Source organism: Sinohyriopsis cumingii, unplaced genomic scaffold (assembly GCF_028554795.1).
Source record: "Sinohyriopsis cumingii isolate HCF-2022 unplaced genomic scaffold, ASM2855479v2 utg001994l, whole genome shotgun sequence".
Classification (NCBI taxonomy): Eukaryota; Metazoa; Mollusca; class Bivalvia; order Unionida; family Unionidae; genus Sinohyriopsis; species Sinohyriopsis cumingii.
The window spans coordinates 130,537-152,612 of record NW_028316099.1 but is presented as its reverse complement, the minus strand read 5'-3'; the positions used below and the strand labels follow the sequence as shown (position 1 = coordinate 152,612).

General features: G+C 35.9%; 1 protein-coding gene across 1 annotated transcript in view; it reads left to right on the top strand.

Annotated features, from left to right (window-relative positions):
* The window catches only part of LOC149771286 (limbic system-associated membrane protein-like), a 48,481-nt gene that overhangs the window by 7,387 nt on the left and 19,018 nt on the right, over positions 1–22,076 (top strand). The window contains exon 3 of the mRNA XM_089948666.1: positions 47–147. Coding sequence (XP_089804792.1) covers positions 47–147 — 101 coding nt within the window. The remainder of the gene's footprint in view (positions 1–46; positions 148–22,076) is intronic.

Below are 22,076 nucleotides of genomic sequence, written 5' to 3'. Positions count from 1 at the left end.
TGGAATAAGTTTCATAGACAATATGAAATGAAGATGTATGTTTCAGGAACAATCTTGAGTGATGTTCCAGGAGTGACGGTGTTCACTGTCAGAGAAAAGGGAGACGCCATATTACCCTGTACTGTGCCCAATCAAGACAATAATGCGGTAAATTGTTTTGCTGTTATTATTTTTATGTCATTATTCTCTTTAACCAACCATTCTATGAAAATATAAGAACATAATGAAAGAGAATGTCATATCAATGATAATATGTGATGATTACTTTGAGATATGGTTTTCCGCTGTATAAAAAAAAAATCATGTGATATGTGATGGTTCTTCATGTCGAATGGTAATTCTTGTTATCACATAGTTGGTACACTTGAATACAGTGTTTGCAATTTAATATTTTTGATATATGAACTCATTAATATATCACTTTCTGTGAATCTGATTGGTTGATATATGCACATAAAATCCTGTATTGTCATTACTGACTGACCGCGAACTTAAGGATATTTATTGCCCCCCCCCCCTTCCTGGAACCCTTTCCTTTTTATGCTATTAATATCAACAATATGGCGGCCAGCAGCAGAGAGGGTGAACAGACCACTTAAGGGAAGGGTCACCCTTGTGTTTAGACCAAAAAAAATAGTGACCCTTCATAGAGGTCAATACCACGTCTACGATTATTGTTTGTCCCAAACAAAATTGTAGACGAACCCTCTCTGCTGCTATCAATCTTGGGAATGATCATCTGAATCATGGGAATCTTCATCTGAATCATGGGAATTTGTTCTATGTTTCAAGTAATATTCAAGTTCTGATGGTGGTTTTTCTACTTTTGGATTTATGTTCTTTCTTTTTCTGTAATAGTTCATCAAACTTCTGTATCGATCTCCACCGCAATTTTTACAAATCTGATATAATCCTCTAACGCCGTTGTTACATCCAACACAACTTCGTGGACCAGCATGAGGATTTTTCTTTATAAGATAATTATGTTTTTTGCAATATTCTCCACGGCATTTTTTATCACATTTGTTAGAGGTTCCTTGACGCAGCCACGCACAGTTGTTCATTATATGAATGATATCTTTTTAATTAAATTTACACCTCTTCTGCTGATATCAATTAAAAAATTGTTATATTTAAAATAATGGTGCATCCAGAATCTCATACTGCAAGAATGGCACGAGAACGATTAGAAGCAATTAAAAAATTTCTCCCTGTCAGAGACTCACTTAGAAAAAATCTACAAGCGCAGCAAGAAGCACAAGTTGAGTACGAAGAAGAAACTAAAAAACTGTTTAAGTCCGTCACTGCAGCTACTGAGAAAGTTACCACAGTCATCAAAGAGGATCTTCTTCCGGTATCAAAACAAACAGCGGAACAAACCGCAAAAATAGCAAGAAGAACTAAACAAACAAAGAAGATTTTACGAGATCTTCCACCTGGCATAGCCAGGGAAATAGCTGCGGCTCAACCTCCACCTGTTGGTGAGGAAATACTTGAAGAAATTGGAAAACTTCGTACTGAAGTCGCCGACGTGCAAAAAGAGCATGCACGTAAACCCGAAGTAGAAGTAAACGCGGAATTGATTACAAAATTTAGGGAAGGAGTTATTGAAGAAATTAGAAATACTAAAGAAGAACAATTACCCGAGGTAATATTAAATAGTATATTTAATAAATCTAGTATTTTAAAACCCCGTCATGAAAAAGTAAATGATGATAATCTTATTAAATATATATATCGCGTATATTACAACAAAAAACAAGCTAGAGGTCGAGAATATAAAATTATCAATGAAGAAGTAAAAAGACTTAGAGGGGTACTAAGGCAACAAGAACAACTCTCCCAGTATCAGCTTCCTCCACCTCTGCAACAAATAGAACAACAACAATCTTCTTCGCCGCAGCAGAGGTTGAAGCCGGAACTTAAAAGGTCTAAAGAGCTACCTGGAAAATCAGCAGAGGAAAGATCACCCTTAAGACTATTTAAGAAAACAGCAGAAGAAGGAGCAACGGGAAGTGGTCTGGGAGATAATTTTGTTTGTCCTGATAATATCATTAATGATGTGTCACGGTTAGAGGTTCTCATAGGAGGAAAACGTGCCGGAAATAATTCACCAGAAATAATTAATGAAGCATCTGATATTTGTCGGCGATTATTTCAAGGTGGTATCATGGATATCGGAGTTTACCGAGAACTTATCGATGAACTTGTTGATGACTAGTTGTTAGATAAATGGTAAATAAAAAATAAGATGATCATACATAATAATCATCGCAAACCTGTACAGGTCAGAGCGGTAAACTCACGATTACCAATCTACAGAGCTACTTACGGAGATGGACTTGGTGATGTCATTCGGGGATTATTTACGAGAATAGCCCCAAAGGTAGCACCCGTTGCAAAGCAATTATCGATGAAAGCTATCGATATTGTTCGTGATAAAGCGCCTGGTGCAATTGTCAATGTTGCTGGTAAGGCGTTCTCGGCGATCAAAGAAAGACTAGCACGATTATTGCGACGAAAATCACAACCACCGGTGAAACTGGCAAGTACTGAAATTATGCCAGCAGATGTCAGCAGAATAATAAATCAGGCTGCAAATCAAAAACTAGCGGCGATATCTGAAGAAGCAGAAAAAAATATAACAGCAAATTTAATAGCAGGAAGCGGTCTTCGTCGACGATGATCATCATTTGAAAAATGGTAACTATAATAAAAATGTTCAAGCGCGAATCAGACCCAGCATTTGATATGGAGGCACCTGTCCTTAAGTATGAATCTATACGTGATTATCAGTTTTATTCTTATGACGCAAGACAACCAAATCAGCGGGGGAGAATCGAATTACAGATTCATGATACAAGTAGATATTTCTTGCCCGCTGAGGCGTTTATTGAAGTAGAAGGTAGACTTGTAACGAATGTTGTAGCTAATACGCCATATGGTATCAATTTGCGTGTTGGTTTTGTCAACAACGGGATTATGGCGTTGTTTGATAGCGCCACATACATAATTGATGGAAAAAATATTGAATCAATTCAGAAGGATGTTGATGTTGCTACAACAATAATTGGTCTAGCGAGATATTCTGACGATTTTACAAGATCGGCTGGTCCAACAATGATGTTTGCTAAGGATATTACCAACAACGCTGATCATGTTCAGTATACTAAATTACTGACACCACAAAATACTGCAGTTAATCCACAACCAGTTGATTTTGAACACGCAGACAGACCAGGTGCTGATTTTGATATTGTAAAAAATGCTAATGCTACTTACAACCTAGGATTTGCAACACGCCGAGCAGCGCTGTCGGGAGATAGTAGAAATTTTTCGTGTGCAATTCCACTGTCTCACATCTTTGGATTTTGCAGAAATGTTAGAAAGGTCATCTTTGGAGCTAAACACACAATTGTGCTCGTAAGAAAGGGTGATGATAATGATGCAATCTGGCGAGGTGCTGGTGTTGCTGATGGTAAAGTAAATATATCAAAACTTTCATTGTGGATGCCAGTAATGACTCCATCTATTACTGAAGAACAAAAATTACTCTCTTTTATGGATCAAGGCGGTAAATCATTGCTATCATGGTTAACAGTAACCACAGATGCTATTCAAAGTTCTGTTGTTGGTTTATTTACATGGCATATAGCATCACAGCAAGGTGTTTCTGCACCACGACATATTTTTATTGCGCTGCAAGATAATGCTAGGATAAATAATCAAGAACGTTCACATATGATATTTGACAAACTTGAAGTTAATGAAGTTTCCTTACGGATAAATGGACATCAAGAACCAGCTGAAGATATATTGTTAAATTTTGATCAAAATCATGTAGCGCGTGCATATCATCATTTAATGTCATTCATGGGAGGTGATCAAAACGTCGATACTGGTTTGCAAATATCACAACTAGATTTTACAACATTATATCCGATTTATTATTTTTCGCTAGAACATCTTGATTTATCCAAACAATCTGTCGTTGATATACACTTTCGAGCTCGTGTTAATGCCCTGCCACAAATCGCGGTTGGTCCACCGGTTGTTCATGGTTCTTGTAGAGCAATCGCGGTCATACTTAGCGATAAAGCCATGTTACTTGAAGGCGGTAGTGGTCGAATGAGGGTCGTTGATGCACCAGTGGAAAATATTTAATCGTGTTATTCAGAAAAATATTATTTATATAAAATTGTCGTATGGTCATGTTAATGTTACTCTGACTCCTGGTCAGGTAAAAAAACTTCAATCAAAAACCGCCAACAAATGCGGAACTAAAATATCATTAAAACGAGATCAAATTGGTGGTGGTTCAAACAAATTATCGTTGACAAATAATCAGATTAAACATTTCAATAAAGCCCTGGAATCAAAAACTGGAGTTCAATTTCATCTTTCCCCGAGCGCCATCAAAGACATGGTTAAAACCGGTGGTATATTTCCACTTCTTGCGGCTATACCAGCATTAATAGCTGCTGCTGCTCCAGCCGTAGCAAAAGCAGCCGCGTTAGGTGCTGTTGGAACAGCTGCTGGAATGGCTCTAAAGAAAGCAACAGGAAAGGGGTACAAAAAAAAGGGACGCGGTCTAAGATTACCCGGATCTCGCTGGGGAAGAGGTCTGAGGCTTCCACGTTAGATACTCCAGCATCAAATTTTGATTTACTTGATGCCGCTAAAAAATGAAAAATATCTGCCTTTAGAGGTGTTTTTATGCGAGATCAATTACCGAAACAACCAAACAAACTCGAAACAGGTATTATTAATCTCGATGAACGTTCTGGACCCGGTACTCATTGGGTATCATACGCGGTTGATCCACGTGGAATTGTTTATTTTGATTCGTACGGGTTAGCTCCACCCGTTGAATTTATCAAGTATGTCGCACCACTTCACGCAACAACCTCTGGTTGTAAAGTTTGGTATTCAACGCTACCCACACAAACAATGACAGATCCGCCAATATGTGGCCGTGAAGTAATTAATGTACTCGACGCCATATCAAAATCATCCAAACCACCACATAAAGTCGTGCATGATTATACAAGTAACCGATTCGTTTCGCGTAAAGCGTTTTAAACAACAGGTCTTATTATAATGGTTGATATTTACGGAAGATCTTCTTCTACCAGTAAGAAAATAAAATCCGACGTTGATCTGTCGAAGTACGCAACTAAAGATGAACTTGCTGATATCATGAACCTGGCTGGAGTTGACCCAGATGAAGTTGTCATTTTTCAAGATCGATATGGTAAACTAAAAACGAGCAATATTAAATGGAATGATATAGTTCGACGAGTACTCGGTGCAGTTACAGATACTATTCCTGTGTTTACTAACGGCGGCAGAATCAGGGATTCAAGTATGTCGTTTGCAACCATCAGAGATGAAATTACAAGAAGCGTTGCTAATCGTGTGAGAAACACCGGAGACACAATGACGGGTGAACTCAGCATGAACGGAAACAAAAAAGTAGTTTTAAGAGATACAACATCCGATGAAGATGCTGCAACGAAAAAGTATGTTGACATTAGCTATGGAACCGTAGATAATAAATTATCCACGTTACGGGCTGAGTATGATGTTCACGTGGGCGCTTTTGCAAGATTTCGCAGAAACCATCAAAGAACCGCTGAAGATTTGTTTGGTTCTCCGCACTCCGTTGACATAAAACTCGTTGATGTCAAAACCAACATTGACACGATCAAACAAGCACAGCAAGATATCAAGACCAACATTGACACGATCAAACAAACACAGCAAGACATCGTAGCGGGGATTCCTGAGATCGTTAATAAAACCGGTCTGATTAAAATTCCAACCGGAATAAATCCCGGACATATCACAAACATCGTATACACAGTATCATCGGGATTTGCAACATGGTCGCAGCAAAATAATACAATCAAATATACCGCAACAGTCACTGGCGTGTACAGGTTGTCCGTGTTTAGTGCAGCGCGATTTGAGATATTTACAACGTTTCCATGGCGTCATTGCACCGACAGGTTTTCCGGGGTTGTATCTGTTATATTAAATAGCGGAACCGAAGAAACATTTATTCTGGAAGCAGCTGATAAGAAATTAACCGCAACATCTTACTGGTGGTGTTTGGAATTTGTAGCTGAAACACTTCAATTGGTTACTGCATAAAAATATATGGACGGTGCACAATACAGGTACAATCAAGCGCGTGAATGGCAGGCGGCGCTAAAAGATCAAGTCGAACAATATACAGTAAAAGTAAAAAAATATCGACGACGATTAGTTATCGTCGACGTGATTGTTTATTCAGTATCCGCTGCTGTTGCTGGAACGGGTGTTATATTATCAGCGGTGACAATGATGGCACCAGTAGCCGTGACTATTTGTATTTCAGCGGCAACAACTATTGCAGGTGTGCTCAATATCATCGCAAAAAAAATATGTACTTGCACGAACGAAAAATTATCCGATTACATAATAAAATTACACACAGCGACGGTCGCATACTCGAAGTTATCCTCGTTGTTATGAGCGAGTCTCAGTGATGGAATTATATCTGATTTCGAGTTTTCAATGATGACTAAAATATACGACGAAGGTATCGGTATTAAAGATACAAATATTAATAATGACAGAATTACTGCAGCAGATCGTGACTAACACAACTCCGCCAAAGATAACGATGATCTCGGTAAGTTCATCTAATCCTGAATTTAGTATTAATTTTCCTACTGCAATTCCAGTAAAAGTAATAGCGTTAGCTCAATTACGGGTATATTACAGCTGGCCAAATATCAGATCAAAATCATTTCATGGTACACCAGCAAATAATTCGCTCGTATTTGCTAACAAGAACAAGCCAGATGGTACTCCTGACTGGATAGATGTTGGAATACCTACTGGTAGTTATGAGATTGAAGATATCAATGAGGAATTTCAACGTAGAATAAAATCAATAACCGGAAAAAAGCAAAAATATCAATTAACGTTCATGAAGCGACGCTATCTTCGACGGTTGAGATACATTCTCCCGATTACGTCGTTGATATTTATCAATCCACGATAAGATCCGTACTAGGTTGGCCGGATGTTCCCCCGGTGTATGAAGCACCACCAGAACCAAAAAAATCTGATTTTACATCATCGAAAAGTTTTCATCATAATATTAAAATGAATTATACAAGTTTCTGGTGGAACATAGAAAAACGTTTATGGGATAAACGGGATCAATTTCGTGTCGATAAAACCGGTGAGTACTACTGGATCTTACACAACGTTGATGGCGGTAATTCGTTTTACGATTTGAATATCAATAATGTCATTCATATCGTAAATTCAGATCATGAGGAACAACTGGTTGATTTACGTATCCTTTTTCATGAATATTTGTCCGATGTGACATCTACGCGTGAAGAAATTATTAAACGAGTAGAAATTTTAAATAATATAGCTGATACTATTGAATATTTTCATAATAGAATCATAAACCTGGTTTTTGAATCATCGGGCGATCATAGAAGATTTTTCGCAACTAAGTACAAAATATCCGAAGCTGACATTGTAACGTTTAAGTTCCCTGATTATAATCCGGATAAATTAAGAAAATCTGTCAATGATGTCATTGATGAGTTTTATCCTAAAATACTCGACGCATGGAAAAAACTAGCACCATTAGCAACTGTTCTTAGACATGATAACGATCCACATGGCGGCGGCAGAGACGTATCTCCAGGAATCGTTAATATAACCAGCACGATCGTGGTCAATCTGGTTTGTGACGTAGTCGATGGCAGCTATCAAATAGATCTCGGAAGATCAAATCAGGCTCAACAAGGATATATTTTATATACATTTACACCACAAGTTTCCCCCGGAAGTTTAATTGTGCAAGAACCAACTAATCCTGTTTATCTTCGGTGTCACAATAATATGTTAACACGAATAAATTTTAAGCTGACAGACCACCTCAATCGCTTAATTGACATACGTGGAGAAGAACTTGTGATAAATCTGTATGTGAAATCTTAATTAATCAAGTAAATATTATATAATGTACCAGCACGTGAGGGTTTTTATACACGACAAAGAAGTACTTGAAAACGCCATCAGAACAGCGTTTTCACAAAACATGGAGCAATTTAACGTTAATTTAGTTATTGATGAATACGGAGGTGAGGATTTCTTATTAACACAAGAACAGTTAGATGAGCTCCGTCAAAAACATATTATCGAGATCATTTGTAGCAGAGATCAGATTCTAAATTATGCACATTCCTGCATTAAAGTCGATCAACTTAAAAAAATAATATCCCAGAATGAATAAAATAAGGAGCGGATTAAGAAATATTTTATTTTATTTTATTTTATTTTATTTTATTTTATTTTATCAGAAATATTTGTTTTTTCTGAATTTCGGTGAAAAATCAACAAATTTCGTGTTTTTGAGGGGTATTTTACCCATTTGGGGTGATTTTGTCCATTAGATCGTCGGGGTAAGTTGCTTGATTCTCTAATTGATTTCAATTGAATAAAATATCAAAACCAGTAAAAACCAGTAAATCAGTAAAAAAATTACATATTTTTTGAGATAATTTTACTGATATTTGAGCTAATTTTACTGATATTTGAGTGATTTTACTGATTTTTTGTAATTTTTACTGGTTTTGATATTTTATTCAATTGAAATCAATTAGAGAATCAAGCAACTTACCCCATCTGATGGATAATTCAGAAAATAAAATAAATAATAAATCTGAGTACCAACTAACCCAAATTTGATCATTTTACATAAATCTGAGTACCAACTAACCCATCAATTTCAGAAAAAAATATAATCTCAGAATAAATAAAATATTTCAGAATAAATATAATCTGAGAATAAATATAATATCTCAGAATATAATCTCAGAAAAAATAAAATAATTCAGAAATAAATATAATATCACAGAATAAATATAATCTCAGAATAAATATAATATTTCAGAATAAATATAATCTCAGAATAAATATAATCTCAGAATAAATATAATATTTCAGAATATAATCTCAGAATAAATATAATCTCAGAATAAATATAATATTTCAGAATAAATAAATAATAATTCAGAAATAAATAAAATATTTCAGAATAAATATAATCCCAGAATAAATAAATAACAATTCAGACAGAGTTGCTTTGGTCGTTACCCGCTGACATAATTTTTCTTAAGTATCTTATGCGGGTACTGATTGTCTTTTTCGTTTGATACTCGCTTGATAATCCCGATCTAACCTTTTCCACTGCGACAGAAAGAGGAACAAATTTATTTACTTGATCATCGCTCACCATAGCCAGTGACTGAAACATAGCTGCCTGAATCCGCTTTATGAACTTATATTGAGATGATAGAACGTACTTATTTTCATTCTTAAGCTCTTCTAACGTTTCAAAATCAGATATTATTTTTTCAGGATTTAGTTCATTAGATATATTAATTCCGTTTTCTTCTAGTTTTTTGATAGCAGAAATAATATTTTCGATATTTTCATGGTTCATTATATAATATATAAATCTTTAAAATAAAAAAAATTATCCCCACAGAACCCCTATCGAGTCTTTAGCGAGTTCGTCGGGATGTTTCAAGGACGGCACAGCCAAGAACTCGCAGATTGCCATCGCATTCTACCAAGTTCACCAGGCACACAGAACATTTAATGAATGAAGAGCCCCTATCGAGTCTTTAGCGAGCTCAGATTATGCAAGGACGGCACAAACATATATTATGAAATGGAACCTCTATTCGAGTCTTTTAGCGGTTTAAGTATGCAATGAATGACGGCACAAACATATATTATGAAATGGAACCTCTATTCGAGTCTTTAAGCAGGTTTAAGTATGTAATGAGATGTAATGAATGAATGAATGAAATGAGATGTAATGAATGAAATTAGGCCATTTTCTCCGCTCAACAAAACACCCACCCACCAAATAATCAACTTGTGGGAAATACAAAAACATGTATCTAAAACGTTTGACATGGTAGGGTGGTGTTCTGACAGCGGAGAGGGGCTGGCGGAGCCCCAATTAATTATAAAAATCGCAATTATGCGTACACCACCGACAAGTTCTCAGCCATGGGGATTCGATCCTGGACCGCGAGCGTCACAGTCCAATACGATACTGATTGAGCTATTGAATCTTGTTAGAAACATATATTTCGGAAGTTAATATATAACTAAGGAACTAATTTCAAATATATTTACACTGAAATAGCGGTTTCTGAATAATAACGGTTTCTGAATTATAACAGCGGTTTCTGAATATATCTGTATTATGCAGACTATAAATACCTGCGAAATCAATAACGGATTGTGAAATACACCTGTACACTAACAACGGTTTCTAAGCTGATTGTAAATGCAGCATTTACAGCTACCTGCGGATCAATAACAACGGTTGTAAAATTGCCCTGATTTCTTGTAATGTTGTATGATGGGAAATATTTAAAAACCATCAATATGCTTCTACGAGTAATTAATTACGACGTAATTAGTTAAACTGACTAATTACGATCATAAAAAAATCAAAAATCTACGAAGAAAACTATATATTACAAAGTAATCTCCCCTTTATATAATCAAAAATTCAGTAGTGTATGGAGGACATACAGTACTGGGTCTCCTCAAATAATAATGTAATTCAATGTGGTGATGATAATTATTGATACTGAAAGATGATTTTCTGCTTATATTTTTTCGAGAAAGCGGTTTTATATATATTTTCTGCTACTTTTTGTACTGAATGCGGGTGAATATCAAAATATTTCGCAGCAGAACATATCGAACGAAATATAATTACTTTGCCAGTTTCTGTGTTTGTGGAATTTACCGCCCTCTTTCCGATTGTTTTACATCTTCCAGTATTACCACATGCCGAGTTCACGCTTTGCGTGACAACACGAAGGTTGGATAAACTATTATTTTGAGAATCTCCGTCAACATGATCAATAACAAGACCGTCATTGATCACTCCGAAGAAACATTCGTACGTAAATCTATGACACAGATAATGTTTCTTCCCAACAGTGAACATTAGATAACCATGATTATTAATATGACCAACTGGTTTTTTTAACCTGCAATTTCTAATCATGCCATTACGATCTGATTCGTAATTTGTTATTGTGGGATGTGGGACAAATATATTTTGCTCCATTATAATAACATTATTTGTTTAAATCATTGTTTGTCTGAAATCTTGATATATAATCCTCCACGGATTTTATAGCGTTTTCACCATTATTATTTTTTTGTCATAATATCTTTTAAGCTCTCTGAACCGTTTCCCCCCGCACTTTCCACATAATTTTGTTTTTCCTCGCACTCCAATACCACACCGCAGACACAGTATTGGTCCTAGACTTCCTCGCCGTATGCCCTGTAAGTGCATCCAACAAAATTCACCTCTACAGGATTTGTTGCATCGATTTATTGAACCGATCATCAACCATCTGCATTGAGACATTGTATATATAATATTTCTTATTTAAATATTTGTTTTAATTATATGAACGAGTTTGAGAAATTATCCCAAGCTAGGCCTGTTAAATATAAATTCAACCTCGACAGATTATCTTCTGACTTGCCAGTACGAGATCTGGTTGATCCGAAAAATAAAAGTCTGATCTCGAAAATTCACGACGCCAAGAAGGAATTTTACACAGATGGTGCATCTCACACATGGTCAACGTTCAAGATTATTCGCAATACTGTCAAGGACGCCACAATGAATGACAAGCGAGCGGCAACTATCATTAACTACATCACCGAATACGAGGGCAATCAAAAATATTTCTTCAAAGTAAAATTTATTGTATTAACAGAAACAGGTAGTTGGATTATCCGTGACAAATATGATCCTGTCCTTGGTAATAATAAAACTGTCATATTAAGTAAAAATTCCAGACCGGGCCTATTGACGGGTATTGACAAACCATATTATGAGCGAGCGTATCCTGTAACAGCGGTTATTTATGGAATTTATGAGATAAATAAAAAACCCAACGTTGATAAACTGGCACCCATGAAATTTTCAAGGTTAAATTGTGTAGCCGAACGAGTAATAGAACACTTTACAAACGCGATGCGTGGAAATGGATTAACTGATTTAAGAAGTAAAAAAATAAACTCGTGGGCTGATTCAGTTAAGGATACCGGTGCTACAATAAAAGATGTTGCTGAACTAGGAAAAATATTAAAATTTCCAATAACAGTATCAACATTAACGGGAGAGGTACTGTACGAATCGAAATATAAATCGAAAGGAGCTTCAATAAATATTATTGATCAAAACGCACACACATGGACCAGCGCAGTAACAATATTTCCACGTGATCGAACTGTTAGATTTTACCCCTCAGATATGGGGGCAGACATGTTTGATTTTATCAACGAAATAAGTAAAAACGATCCTGTATCGGTATGGTTATTTAAAAGTGATGAGGAATGTGAATTTGATCAGTTTGTTAGACCAAATGGTGAAATATATCGAACAGAATTCCTCCATGACGAGATGAAAAATCTCGCGGAAAAGTTTTTAGAGTGCAAACACGCGGAAAATACTGACAAATTACTAACTAATTGTTTTACCGTTCCATCTGTTGCGGCGCATTTCGCTAGAGAACGAAATTCATGGAAACCAACACGATTTGATTTACTTGAAGATGTACGCGCAAGTTGCGTCGAATACGGACATGGCGGATTGTGGAATACCAAATATAATTACAACGATGTTATTTCGGTTGATATGGTTGCATGTTATCCGGGAAGTTTTCTAGGATACGGAGATTGTTCTGTGTACTTTAAAAGATTCGGTCACCCTACAAACGAGATGACGCGAGTGGCAACTAATGGACCATTACCTGATTTTGATCTGACTGGATTTGCTTGTATTGAATCATTCGAGTTTAACGAAAATCTTCACAAGATTTGTTATGTTTGGTTTGGCAGACATTTTTGTGAAAAACTTTGGGCACCTATAGTTTTATTACGATATATGCTAGATTGTGCGATACTGACATCGTTGGTGGTCAGTGAGGCAATTATATCATATCACGCGCAGACCGAAGTTTGGTTGCCCATGCCAGATTATATCAACGCCGATGAAGTTATTAACGAGTTTAAGGAAAAATGTCCTGATGTTTCCGAAGATGATATTATCAAAGAAGCTCCTAAAATTCTCGAGATTAAACTTAAAACCGCAAAAGATCTAGGTAGAAAAATTATAGGTAAATTTACTCAAGGTGGTGCATATGATCATAAAAGACATCACGCACGATTAATTTTAGATGATGCCGAGTACGATTTTATAATCGCTGATACAACAGCGAGAAATATATTTGTAAATCGAGAAGGTGTTTATTTATCCGACGGAACAAAATTGGGCACGATCGTTAGTTACATAAATGACGTCTCCCCACAGTATACTCATCTAAGATCTTCCATGTTGGCTTATGTTTCTATAAATTTATTATCGATGATTAATAGATTTCCCAAGACCGCAGTCAGAGTCGCAACAGATTCGTTTTATATTTCGAGTAAATATTTAAAATCTGTTATGAAATTTACAAGTAATGATGAACGATGGGGTTCGTGGAGAATAAAAAAAGAAATATTACACAATTACACAGAATCAGCAGATGTTCCAATGAGAGATTTTTATCGTGAGGGTAATAAAATATCAGAAATGTCGAAAGCGCCGCCGGTGAGTGATCCAATAACCAGATATAAGACAGTATATCTCAATGGACCTGGTGGATGCGGCAAAACGACTCGAGCAATTCATGTTTTTAGAAAGTCGGGTATGATCGTGCTGACACCCACACATAGACTTGCACGCGAGATGAAACAACGGCAAGTACAATCGTGCACGTATCATAGTTTCTTTCGGTGGCGCGGGGATACATGGACTCCTGAACGAATAGGAGAAAAATATATACCTAAAATAATTATTTGGGATGAGATATGTACGGTGTCATTAGATACATTAAAAACGTTTCTTGATTGGTTGTTGACGAAAAATACCGCTATAATAATGTGTGGCGATCATGGTCAACCGCCGCCTTTTGTTGGACCATCTCCACATGATTGGTTAAAAAAATTTCGTTGATTATTACGAAGAAATAGATGATGATCATAGAGCTCTCGATGCAAATTTAAAGGAGTTTAAAAAATTAATCAGATTACAATCAAACAAAATTCAGTGTGAAATAATACGCGGAGTAATCTCAGAGACCTCAATGAGCGATTTTTTTAATTTATGGAGACCAAGCGATCTGATAGTAGCAAGCAGAAAAATAATCAGAGACGCTTTACAACAGCAGTTATTTCAACTACATAAAGAAAAATATTCAGAATTAACCGTACCGTTGTGTTATAAACTATCAGATACACGAAAACAAAATATTAATGTTGATATTCCAGAACCCTTGACAGAGTCAAGGAAACAGAATCTCGTATTAAATGATATTGTCCCCGTTGATATCAGTGTAGTCGAAGATGCACTACACGCTGACAAATCTCCATGGGTGTTGGGATACGCTATGACGATCCACTCGTCTCAGGGATTAACTATTTCTGACGCACGAGTCTGGATTGTAGACGATCACATCGAGTGGTCAAATTTAGTTTATTTAGCTGTATCAAGGGTGAGAAAGATATCTCAATTACGTAGAATTATAATTCCTGAAATCGTTGATAAATTTAACATCATCGATGATGATATAATAAGAAAAAAATTAATCGGATATAAACAATCTGATAAAAAAAATAAACGCGACTTTGATCTTGATGTTGAATTTATTATTGAGTTAAAACAGCAGCTGAATAATCATTGTGCAAGTTGCAATTGTATAATGTTATGGCGGTATTCGAGTAATGATTCAAGACAATTTACCGTAGATAGAAAAGAAAATAGTCGCGGTCATACACGAGAAAATACCATGTTGACCTGTCTCGAATGTAATCGACGTAGAGGCGTCAGCGCCTTGGGTGCTAGTTAAGTGATCGCGGTGGTAATTGTGTATCCGTGGGGATTATTTGTAGTTGTTCACGTGTAAATCCACGTTGAGGAGCAGCCGAATCTAATCTGTAGATTGCAGGTCTACCTGAGGATCTTGTCACGGTGGATAATTTGTATGTGGTATCACTCCAAATAGGATCAGTCGCTCTCGCGCTACCACCTTCAAGTTCCCCAGGCTCATATAAATATCTAACTGTGACATCACCCAATATTTTCTGTTTTTCAACATCTTTTCATTGTGTTGGTATATTTTTTTTTGTGACCGCGCTAATGGGTTTCATGTTGGTTGTTCGTGTAATCTCATTATTTAATGCAGCTATCACGCTTGGTAATCTTGCAACCCATTCGCGAGATCTTTTATCCTGAATAAATTCCCTCGCGTATTGATATCCAAATAACCGATCAGCGAGTGTTCGATTAAATCGCTTAACAATTGCCTGATCACGGAGAAATTGCAGTATGACCTCGTCGTATTTTCGTATTATGTTGTTTCATCAACGATGATACTGGACCAAGAAATTCCTTACCAGGATCAACCTATAGTAGCTGTGGCCATCGCAGACCACCTCGTTGATAAATTCGTTCAAACGCATCGGCTACTTCAGATGATGTTTTCGTCGATAACGGTTCTGTTTCTTTATATTTACTTGCAACATCAACTACGGTTAACGCGTACTTGTACGTTTTTCCACGCACAGTATCATGCGGTAAAAACAGAATATCAGCTTGATGAACTTCATTAGGAACACTGACATCGAAATACGCGTAATGAATTCGTTTAGGACGTGGTAGATAAATTGGCCATATTGCTTGTTTAGATAACCACGTTTTAGCAGTAGAATGTTTAACCGCTGCTGCATCAGCAAGTTTACCAATTGCTGCTTTGCCTCTCCAGTATCCTCTTGGTGAATAATAAATCGATTCCATTTATATATTACCAGCCCCAAGCGCTAATTTACTTTTCATCGCGGATCTTACTAACCAATTAGCTAATTTTTCTTTGATATTTTTATTTTTTATAGAATCTAGCGCGTGAATTAATTTCACATCCGCAATATGTCTATCTTGTAGATTTTTACTTTTATACGCAACATCATGAGCGTGACAAGCTCGATCAATAGCGTTTATTGGTTCCTCGCCTGGTTTTGGTTGATCTTGATTATCGAGCCTGATATCAAGTCTGGTACCGGGACCGCAATAATTATATCCTGGTAGATGTTTTTCTCCGCTGTATTTAGCCCATGGAGTACCTGGAAACTTTGACATCAAATTAGCAATATCACCACCGCGCCTATTAGGTAAAAACGAAAATTTCTTCCTACCGCACACAGAACATTTTCCACCATACGCTATTTTTTTTTTTTATTGTAACCGTAGCTAAATCAACAGTTGGAGTTTTAACTCTACAGCGTAAACAATATAAAGTCATGATATAATATATATGGATATAATTGATTTCTCAGCAACAAGAAAACGAGAACCTGTTAAGCATCATCCTGCGCTACCGAACTCCATCATAATGATTATCATAGGACCATCTGGATCGGGTAAGACGCAGTTATTACTTAATTTGATAATGAGATGGTTGAAATGGGATAAATTGTATTTAGTAGCACCATCCGCTGATGATCAACGATGTTATGATGTACTTAAAGATTTCAGTGAAAACGCGCGATTACTGGACGAGGGTAATGATGTTATAGAGTTTATAACCGATATTGATGAAGCACCATCCGTAGATGTTTTAGACGGATTTATTAATAATTTAGTTGTATACGACGATGTGATGCTAGATAAACAATCAAATCCAGCCAGAATATTTTCCCGAGGTAGACATAAAATTACAGATGTGATCTATATTACTCAACGATATACACAAATTCCGAAGTTGATTAGAGACAACTGCAACATTTTAGTTGTGTTTAATGGCGTAGACACACACACGCTGCGAAATATTCATCAAACTTGGTGTGGTGGTGACATGGATATAATTAAATTCAGAAATTTCTTCTCACGAGCGCAAGCTACTCCGCATGGATTTATAACAATAAATTTACATGATCCAAGAACAAGATATCGTGTGGGTCTTGATAAAATCTTTTAATTAATATCAGCAGAAAAGGTGTAAATTTAATTAAAAAGATATCATTCATATAATGAACAACTGTGCGTGGCTGCGTCAAGGAACCTCTAACAAATGTGATAAAAAAATGCCGTGGAGAATATTGCAAAAAACATAATTATCTTATAAAGAAAAATCCTCATGCTGGTCCACGAAGTTGTGTTGGATGTAACAACGGCGTTAGAGGATTATATCAGATTTGTAAAAATTGCGGTGGAGATCGATACAGAAGTTTGATGAACTATTACAGAAAAAGAAAGAACATAAATCCAAAAGTAGAAAAACCACCATCAGAACTTGAATATTACTTGAAACATAGAACAAATTCCCATGATTCAGATGAAGATTCCCATGATTCAGATGATGATTCCCAAGATTGATAGCAGCAGAGAGGGTTCGTCTACAATTTTGTTTGGGACAAACAATAATCGTAGACGTGGTATTGACCTCTATGAAGGGTCACTATATTTTTTGGTCTAAACACAAGGGTGACCCTTCCCTTAAGTGGTCTGTTCACCCTCTCTTCTGCTCGGCCGCTGGAGCGAAAAATCGGGACTATAAAAAAATGCACAGTTATGGTTACGTATGTCAAATATGGCCAAATTACCCTACATGACTAATTTTTTGATACTCCTTAAATAAGGTCACTCTTATAAAATAAGCAAAGAAAACTTAAATACATCCAAAGATTTAAATGGCAAGGAAAAAGTAGATAATATAAATTAAAGAAATATTGAAAATGGGCGGATGGTGATGTCTAATTGTTGCTCTTAGTTCCAGAGGGGATGAGCTTCTTTTGATACAATGTTTCAATGTATCAGTCAACAACGGTCCGTGTAAATAGTTAAACAGAACTTGTAAATATTTTCTTTATCTTTTGTTTCAGTTGTATTATCCCTTTAACAAAACAGAGTGATTAATATACTTATTTTAAGTACATAATAAAAGCTTTTTCATCAAGTATCACAAATTATTAAGTCTTCGTTCATGTGGCGTAGTGAGCTTGAGCATCTCGTACCACGTGATCTTGGGTTCAACGTTTTTTTCAATACTCAATCACCTATGCATATTTACCAAAAGCAGGTTCTATACACGTACAGTATTATATGATTCATATTAGAGATGGTTTCACACAGCGTCACTGGATGTACGATATTTGTTCACAATTGCAATTGCAGTACTTGGTACAGGAAAGTAAAATTTCCATTGGTCACAATGTTACCACGTGATCAAAATGAATTGCGTTTATTTCTGTATGAACTGTAAGGAGAACTACTTTTTCACTTCTATAAATAGAGTCATGTGTACAGCATAAGATAAATACTGCCAGTGAAGGCAGACACGAAGTAAGCATTAAAGGAAAACAACATTCTTAAATATTTTTTATTAAAAAAAAAAAAGAATAAATTTGGCATCCATTGGTTAAAGAACTGGTATTATGATCACCTTATTACGATCAAGCAGGACAATCCCAAGTGCTATATATAGCTACGTAACAGAAAAACTCCAAACATGTATTACTACGCTCAAATAAGATTTATATTCTTAATTGATGCCAAAAAATAACATAACGAATAATTGAAATTTCAGTTATAAGAGTTTAACGTTTTTTTTTCTGAGTTTATCGTTGTATAAACTGTCAGTTGCCGACTCACACAGCTGACATAACGCCCATCGGACGTTATTTGCTGTGTGAATTGGCAACTGACAGTTTATACCACGATAAACTCAGAAAAAAACAACGTTAAACTCTTACATGTCTCGTGGACCTTCGTCATTACAAATGTTCACGTCATTGGCTGTTGATTTGTCACATTCAGTTCTGAGCGTAATGCAGTTTAAATTAATGATTGTTTCATCTCGTGCTTTAACGAAAACGTAGTGGAGGATAATTTTCTATATAAAATTGCACAACTCCCATGTCAACTTTATGAAATTGCATTTTCTTTTCTTCTCTAAAATCACGGAAGAAAACAACTACATAGCTTCGTTCACATGAACAAGAAGCTTGTATGAACCAGCAAACCTATCAGACTTCCGTTCGCGTTGGCCAGTATGAGAATTTGGGATAAGAAAACTTTATTTTCACCTCAACAAAAGCCCAAAATAGTATAATAATGCACACATTATATCAGTCTATGACATGATAAAAACTATTCTGTCTGTGTGGGTTCGAGTCTCGGAGTCGACCCATGTGGGTATATGAGAAAGCTTGCCAGTAGCTTTTCGTGGGTCGGTGGTTCTTTCTGGCGTTTTCCCGGGTTCTTCCTCTACCATTAATACTGGCCGCAATGTATAGCCTATCGTGTGCTGAAAAAATGGCGATAAACCCTACAAGAACAACAACAACAACCACAAAAACTTTTAAACTGTATCATATTTCACGCGTTATATTAGTCTATGACATGATAATAAATACCGTAAAACTACATAATATTGCAAGAATATATATTACTCGATCACATAATTATAGGTTACTGCATTTGTATGGGAAAATATGAAATAGTTTTTGGGATGGAATACTGCACGACCTTAGGAGTTAAATATATCCTTCCGACAAAACGAGTTCATATTTTCCCATACAAATGCAGTAACCTTTTTATTATATGCTCATTTTTGTATTCTACCTAAGGCTTAATTATATAAACAAAGTATACTACAAGAAACAACGTAAATGAATGTATGCCGTATTCCAAACTAAATATACAAGCGCATTACACAACAACTTTATTACTGCGCACATAACTCCGCACAGATAAATTTAAACTTGGTCGCGCGCTCGACATAACTTTCGAAAGAAAAAGGTGTGTCTAGTTAAAATTGAAATTTGGAGTCATATTGTGAATGAATGTGCATTGGAACAAGTTTTCCATTTGAGCTGGAATGAATAGATTTTGGTATTTTTCTCAAATCCAGGAAAATTCGTAATTATGGACTGGATTTGTATGTGACAATTCCACATAAAATACATTGGATTGAAGAAGCTAGGGAGAAGCGTGTCGACCTCTGCAAATGTGTTTCTGTTTCTGTCATTTAATGTTTGAAATAATAATGTGGGAAAATATGAAGTCTTTAAATTGCAATTATCAAAAAGACGTTATGGAATTTAATGCTTATTGAACTTTGAGTGCAGTAAGGAGGATGTAATTGCACTTATCATCGAAACTTCAGTACAATCTCAAAATGTGTAATCCAGATTGAAAACCTATGACATGGCTCATGTAATTCGGATTTGCAGAACTAAAAAAGTTCATTTTGAGGAAATTCAGAATGTAAAACTAAGTATATTTTTTGCCATTCTTATCACCAGCTAAAGAAGACATATAATGCAGCTAGCCTAAATCCGAAACATTGTATCAACGCGGAATGTACCAAAGCAGCTGGTATGTGGAAGTCCACGAAACATCTATTTGAGTTCATTCAGAAACAAATTTAAAGAACCACAACGTAAATCGCCTCTACGCGAGTGTACATGATTCGTTTTACAAATCAAAAGTGCTGGCGTCTGCGTCCATTGTTTGTTTACAGTAGAAAGTAGTTCCTGTATGCACGTAAATGCTATATGTGTATTGGCGCGCGAGTTCAATATCGGGTAATATTGCACGATTCTCACAAAGTAAAGTTAACGGGAAAAACAATGAGCACATGATAATAACAAATATCATAAAACTGTATGATATTGCACGTGGTATATCAGTCTATAGCAGGATTATACATACCATAAAGCCACATAAAGTATAGAGCATTTTGTTCCGGCTATCAAAAGGTATATCAGTAGCAGTTTATGACAGGGGAGAAACCAAATAGATATGGATTAAGTGAAAACACCAAGCATAATGTACGCAGATGAAAAGAAACATTGTGACATGAACTATGCTAGTCTCAAAACTCTCACATACAAAATAATGCGAAAATGAAATGGATAAAAGATATAGTAATAATAAAAATAAAAAATAAAAACACGTATACGGTAATAATGCACTGTCTTACACACCATGGCAATAATTCAAAAGATAAAACTAGATTCTCTTTTAAAGACATACAAAATAATTATTCACCAAAGGCACAATTAATAAATTTTATATACTGTGAATATCTTACAAAAATGTGTGGTTCATTTAACTATATGCACTGACAATCCAAAATCCACAGTTCAAGATTTAATTTCATAGTTCGAAATTCACATCCTTTGAATGAACTCTTTAGACCCTCCGTCCCCTTTCCGGTTACGCCGCTGGTTTGCTGTACTGTCAAGTACTTTGCTTTGCTGCCGAATTTGTTGTTTCCAACAATGTTGTCCTGTTAGCAGTTAAGTTGCTTCGTTTTTGACAAAGTTGCCCTTTTGCCAGCTACACTACTAAACTAAATTAATTGCATGTTTCACCTGGTTAACTCTTTCAATATAATGGTACTCCTATAATTCATTTAAATCCCATGAGCACTAATATTAAAATTTAGCTCATTCATTTTTTTTTTCTCTTAACTTTGTAACGGCCGTAATATCTAATCTGAAGAAGGTCTGGAAGAATGATCAAGAGAGACAAAACTCCATTATCACAAAACTCAAAAGTTCTCTCCATATTGGTTCTGTCAAACCATTAATGCACTTCTGACTCGAAATGCTGAATGCCAAATTCAAGCACAATAGGCTGGAAAGTTGCAGACCTATAATTTGACCCTTGACCCAGTTTGGTAGAGTTAGAATGGCCAAACTGAGTAAAACATTTTATCAATGCTTTTACTATTATTTTAGATTTTATATTCTTCAAGGGAATTGCCTCTGGAAACGTTGATGCGCACATAATGGTCAACAGGTATTGATTACCTGACTTGGTCTTAGGTAAGAGACCAACACCATCTACCCAAATTATACTGAGTGGTTCGTCAGAGGCAGGAATAGGTTGTAGA